Consider the following 6,635-nt stretch of genomic DNA (forward strand, 5'->3'; position numbering starts at 1 on the left):
AATAACAGGACCCAAGGTCCTGTTATTTGATAATAACTGGGATTGCTGCACACTCAGATAAAGTAAATATTGCGAAACGAATGTTCACATTGTGCAGTATTCGTTCGCGTGTGAGCAATGACAGAAGGATATTCCTTACAGAACTACAGAAACATTTCAGTAAATGTTTTTGCAACTTATCTTTATTGACTCTTCGTTATTTTTATCACGGATGTTGTTTTTGGAGTTTCACCTCTTCCCATGATCTCTCATTTTGGCTTCCGGAAAACTGGAAGAAGGCCAGTTTTCTGGTCCTCTCCCCTATCACATGGCATCTTCGCGCCAGAGAAGCCTTAAGGCATGGCTCCCTGAAGACCCTGCTCAACCCCCAAAGACACCCCTCGCTCCATTCCACAGTCCACCCCAGGCCCCCCTCTTCCCCTGGCATGAGCCCCACCCACTCAGTGCCAGGTCCCCCCACCCTCCACCCCACTGCCATGGCTCTGACAGAACTGTAGCCCTCGGGGTGGCCTGCTACTGAAGCCACTGTAGAAACGGGCCCGGGAGCTGCTGTAGCCGGATCCTCTCCCTCGGTACCGGGTCCGGGGGAATCCCCGGTCTGTGGTGCTGATGCCGGGGCGGTTGGTCCGTTTGGGTATCACCTGCAAAAAGAAACCCCAGATGTTGGGAGATGTCTTACGCATGTAAAGCTTTGAGAACAGCGGTACCAGAAGCCCTGTAATTTAGGTGGGGCTGGCCGTAAGGACAATTAAGAAGTCACAGAACAGCCCTGTCCTGGATAGCCCAGGCAAGCCCGATCTCGGAAGATAAGCAGGGTCAACTCCGGCAAATATCTGGATGGGAGACCTCCTTGGAATACCAGAGCCAGCAGGCAGGGGCAGGCTTTATTCAGCCAAATCTCTGCATATCCTCCATGCCCCTAGTAGGGGTCAGTCACCAGAGTCACTATGACTTCCAGGCACACACGCGCACACACAAAAGTACAAAAATACCAAGAAGAGGCAGAAGAAGAAGCAGAAGAAGAAGCAGAAATCACAGAACAAAGTTCAAGTCTGGGGAGGGGGGGGGGGTTCCTTTACGACCAACAAAGTTTTATTCAAGGTATAAGCTTTCGTATGTGTGCACACAAAATTTTATACCTTGAATAAAACTTTAAGGAACTGCAGCTGGTGCAAATGCAGCAGCCAGTTCTTTATGAGAATTGGCTAGGCCAGTCACACGTTAGCTGCCAAACGGTTCATCTGGGTTCAATTCCATTCAAGGTGCATGTTTCTGCCATTAAAATTAAAGCCGTTTATGGCCTGGTGTCAGACTCCTGCAGCAATCAGTTCCCAACAGCTTTCATCCAAAGAAGTAAAGCTTATTGAGACATTTGATAGTATGCAGGTATCTTAACCATCTCGTGTTAGAACTGAGCTAAAGTGTGCGAAGCAAACAGATATACGTTGGTCAAAGAGACCCCCCTAATGGCCCAGGGCCAATCAGGGGCCAGGTAAGAGCCCGCCAAACTAACGGGCTACTTTCCCCAGGAGAAATACTGCACCAGGCATTGAAGGTCATTCAGAGATAACAGAAACAGAGAAGACGCAGCAGAAATGAAAGTTAACATTGCAGACTCACCCACACTCCCATGGCAGCCAGGGCTCGCAAGAGGCCTAGCTGACACTTGGGATCCCAACCCTCTCCCTATCGCTCCCAGGGTTACGGGGCCTGCTTTATTCCTCCTTTGAGCAAGATCAGCTACAACCCAGCGGAAAACCTTCTCCACAGCAATCCCACTGTTATTTTGGCCCTCATGTATTCTTATTGATGTTGGGAGTTCAACATTGACACGGGAAACTGTTTTTATTCAACCACTTTGAGCAGTCAGGAAAAGCAGCATTGTAAACATTTGAAATACTGCGCAGTAAACAGAACACCGTTGCCCCAGCGTGCCACCATCCGCCATACACAGCTTGAACACACATGAAGTTGCCTTATACTGAATCAGACCCTTGGCCCATCAAGGTCAATATTGTCTACTCTGACCGGCAGCAGCTCTCCCGGGGTCTCAGGACGAGGTCTTTCACATCACCTCCTGCCCCATCCGTTCTCGGAGATGCTGGGGATTGAACCCGAGACCTCGTGCATGCCAGGGAGATGGCCCACCACCTGAGCCACAGCCCCTTCCCCATGTTTTTCTTCCCATACTGTCTCCGTGTTTTGTTTGGGAGCATCAAGGCTTTACGGAGTACCTTCAACCACAGATGCGGCTCCCTTGCTTGAGAGCTTGCATCTAAATTCTGAACACGGGGACAGAGAACAGTCAACGAGAATGGCAGACAACTTGCCCTGACCTGGACAGCCCAGTCAAGCTTGATCTCATCAGACCTCAGAAGCTAAGCAGAGCTGACCCTGGCAAGTATTTGGATGGGAGACCTCCAAAGAACACCAGAGCTGGGAGGCAGAGGCAGGCTATCAAGCCGCTTCTCTGAACGTCCTCCATGCCCCAGTAGGCGTCACCAGAGGTTGCCATGGCTTCCAGGCACAGGCATACACACGCACATACGCACAACATGCAAAAATACTGGGGGGAAAAGAACAGCAGACAACTTAATCCTTGGCTAACCAGACATTATGCAAGAGACCACGGTACTAACTCTTCACCCACAAAACCCCTCTCAGAGTCAGGATGAGGGGGTAGGAGTTGGGCCAGCCTACGTACCTTTATCTGTCTTCCCCGGAAGAGAGACTCATCTAGCGCTAAGGACGTCCGCACTGACTCCTTGTCCGAAAACTCAATGTAAGCAAACCTGCACGGGACACAACAGGATAATGATTAGGCAGTGGTTATCAGCATGGGAAAAATGCACAGCTAACCTCTCCTCCCTGGAGACCTAAACCTGGCAGAAAAAAAACCAAAAACACTGTGGGAAGTTGGTGTCATCTCCATGACTTTTCAATTTCCCCAGCAGACATTTGGGAGAGCCCTAAAAAAAATCGTATAAAATATTCTCTTGGCATGAGTGAAAATGCCTCGGAAACACCTTTGGGATGAACTTACTTATTCCCGATCGTATTTTTTGGTGGGCAAAATGCAGACAGAACTGCCTGCAGACCTTTTTTCTCTTAGGACATGGCCACCTGTAAATTACTAAACAATGTCCCCAAAGTACACTCAGAGTTTACTGTCTGTAAACAAAAAAGCCCCCTTGGGAAAGAAACAACTCCAGAAACGTATGCATTTTGCCACTGGGGTAAAAAAACAAAAACACCACAAGTTTATTAAGCAAGCCAGGAAACCATTTAAGTGCTCTGGAAAGATAGCCATACCCCCCCTTCCAGAGAACTTGGAAAATATTTCTTACATCAGAGATATATATGCACATGGGGCAGAATTATACCCCAAGATACAAAAAAGTTGGAAATTAATTTTTTGTTTTCCTTTAAAAACCATGAATGCTTATGGTACTTGTCCAGGGTCTCAGGTCCATTCTTCATTTGAAACAAGAACTATAGGTTTGTAAGAATCCACATGGCTAAACATAATTCAATATGCTGAAGGGGAACATTGGATTTATCCAAATGAAACACTCTGCCTCATGTCAACGTGTGTCGTCAAGTTCTGGATGTTCTTGTACAAATATCTGGTGTGATATCCACCAAATACTTTTTTGTAGGGATGGTCCTGCCACAAGAGACACTGGAAATATACCCTATGTGCAGTATCTGCAAGTCTTTGTTTTATTTTTTTACACAAGGTAAAACACGCTTATATTCACTTAAAATATGTCGCATGACAACTTCCTATGCTGGACAATCGACAACGTTTGATAATTCCACTGCAGACAAATGCAGTGTATTTTCAGGATGGCATTAGCATAGTAATATACTCTAATGTAACTGTTATTCCAATAACCTGGTAGCTCTCCTGCTACAGTTTCACAGTGTTGATGACTCCCAAGTCTGTTTTCTAATTTCCACTCCCCCCAGCTAAGGCAGCAGAGCGTGCAGCATTTTACATTGCAAAATGCAAGTCTCAGTTACACTTGCATTTTGTATTGCAGAAAACTGTGACACTTATACTTTTAAATTCCATAAATATGCCAAATACTTTATTTAGCTGAAAAGACTAGGTTTTTCCCCGCACATGTGCCATCAAAGAAAGAGTGGACTGTCTTAAATACGCATACATTAGTTACATGCAGTTAAAAAAAAATAGCCCTTTTGCAAGCAGCTTTTTTAAGGATTCATCTTACATTCAAGATCATCCTTCCAGATAGTTACAGCAATACAATTTTATATGCCAAGTTAGAATTAATGGATTTTTAATTAAAACCATAATATAAATTTGGGTTTGATAGGAACACCAATGTTATAGGTATATTTGGGAGCATGCAACCCTCCCAAAATTTCCACTCCTTCCCCTCCAAGGGAAAAACACCCCCCCCCCAGGAGGGGGCTTCAGAAGTTTTGGAAATGTTGCTTCTATTCTCCTTCCTCTATTAATTCACTCACCCTTTGGGGTGACCAGTGTACTTGTCACAGAGGATGGTCACGCGATTGACAGAGCCGCAACCGTGGAAGTGGGCTTCCAGCTCTTCCGCCGTTGCTCCGTAATCCACCTAGAACAATAGGAAGATGAGGTGCGAAAAGAGAAAAGACTAGCCTCTTTTGCTGTCCCAAATGCAGGGGGGGGGGGGGACTTACCTTGCCTACGTATACGGACCTGGCATCTGGTTCCTGCTTCCATCTTTTCTTCTATAGACATTATGACTGGGCCAGCTGCGGAGGAAAGCAAAAGCATCAGCTGCGATTAATAAACCCAAGGAAAGAATCCTTCCTGATGTCCAGGAAGAAGCATTCATCTGAGAATCCCACCCAGAAGAGATCAGTGAGGATTTTTCTGCTTCGTTACGACTCCTTCCATGTTTCAAGACTGGGTCACACTTCCAACCACCCCCAACAGCATCCTAGCCCAATGTACCATTCCATGCCCATGTCTTCTCTCCAAGGAAAGTAGCCATGTTTCTCTGCACATACCCTCCCCACTGACTGTGAACTTAGGCAGATCATGAGAAGGATGGCAGGAGGGGTTGCATTGGTGCTTAGTTCTCGTGGCCCTTTCTTACACGGCCAGGGAAATGCTAACTGCCACTCTAGTGTCAGAAAACAATTTTTCTCCAGGCCAGTTTGGCTGGAGATCCTGGAGGTTTTTTTGTCATCTTCTGGGTGTGGAACAGGGGTCACTGGGGGTGTGGGGTGGAAGTATTTGTGAATTTCCTGCATGGTGCAAGGGCTTGGACTAGATGACCCAGGAGGTCCCTTCCAACTCTATGATTCTATGACTTTGTGCGTGCTTATCAACTAATGTGAACTCCAGCCTTCAAGGGCAGTATTTCAAAGTTGTTTTAAAAGGTTGCATCACTTCAGAGAAAAACTACAAACACCCTACAGCTCAGATAACTCAAGAGCTGTCAAACATTCGGTGTAAAGGCCAGCTTGTATATTTCCTTCCTACCTTCTCAAACCCTCACCTACAATGACCCCTCCTTAAGCACACTTTTTTTAAAAAGGGCAAAAGGATGTCCCAGTAGGGTTCAAAGGCCAGAAACCTCAACATGCTGAAAGACACACACCCCCATTAAACAGAACTGCAGCTTGCACTAAGGGTCTTGCCACTTACACAAGTGTGAAAATACTGATCTAGAAGAGAGGTTAAAAAAATAAAAGGATGCTCACCATTGCCTGGGGGAGGGCTCATGTTCATTTGCTTCTCAACTTCATTCTGCAATTCTTTCAGCTTCTCCGCTTCCTCCTCCATCTCTCGCACACGGGCTTTAATGGCTTCCAGCTCCTGGGGTGGGGGAAGAAGAGCGTAGATTAGAAAAACACGTTGTTGTTTCTAAGGTGCTTTCAATTCCATTCTGTTCATTCTCACCATAACTCAGTTCCCAGACAATGTCTGCTTTTCTACATACAAAGTGCTACAAGTTTTATCTACCTCCACATTCATTTATACACCCCTTTACTCAATTATTATTATTAATTAAATTGGATTTCTTAATCACCTAATCCCCGTAGAATAACAAAGCTCTAGGCAATGCACATCATTTTAAAAACAATTAGAAAGTTTTTAAAAACAATTAAAAAATCAAAACATATAATAATTTATAGACCCTTTACTCAAGAGTTACAATCACCACTACCAGATAATTGCCTGCCGATCACTTCTGGCCTACTTTCAGCCACAACTCCTGACCGCACTCAAGTCTTACTACAGGGTCCCTTAGATGCTCACCTGGCTGGCTCCCTCCAGGCATCCCACCGCCCGCCATTTCTCTTTGCACCTCTTAAGCCTCTCCCAAAATGATACTGTTACCACCCATTGTTCCCTCTAAGCTGAGTGAGTGTGAGCTAGTTCACAGTTTTTTAGCCTCTGGCTCACGCATTTTTGTCTTAGCTTGGGAGGGAGGGCTCCAGAGCAAGCTAATGTATGCACCAGCCAAACAGCTTGGAGGGAGCGTAGGTTATCCCCTTGAGTGGGCTCAGCCCACAAGAGCGCCTGTGCTTCCTATGCGGTCCAGATCTAACCTCCCTGCCCTGGAGATTTAAGACTGGACGGGGGGGGGGGGAGGCACCAGGGCCCGGACAGG

The 6,635-nt window shown here is 46.2% G+C and overlaps 1 protein-coding gene across 1 annotated transcript in view; it reads right to left on the reverse strand.

Annotated features, from left to right (window-relative positions):
• Window positions 1–440: 440 nt before the first annotated feature.
• LOC107106132 (polyadenylate-binding protein 2-like) overlaps window positions 441–6,635 on the reverse strand; it is a 7,417-nt gene continuing 1,222 nt past the window's right edge. The window contains 6 exon segments of the mRNA XM_015406231.1: window positions 441–641; window positions 2,705–2,792; window positions 4,498–4,604; window positions 4,690–4,716; window positions 4,718–4,764; window positions 5,722–5,836. Of these exon segments, the coding sequence (XP_015261717.1) occupies window positions 441–641; window positions 2,705–2,792; window positions 4,498–4,604; window positions 4,690–4,716; window positions 4,718–4,764; window positions 5,722–5,836 (585 nt within the window).

This window comes from Gekko japonicus, unplaced genomic scaffold (genome assembly GCF_001447785.1).
Source record: "Gekko japonicus isolate JY-2015 unplaced genomic scaffold, Gekko_japonicus_V1.1 scaffold1746, whole genome shotgun sequence".
NCBI lineage: Eukaryota > Metazoa > Chordata > Lepidosauria > Squamata > Gekkonidae > Gekko > Gekko japonicus.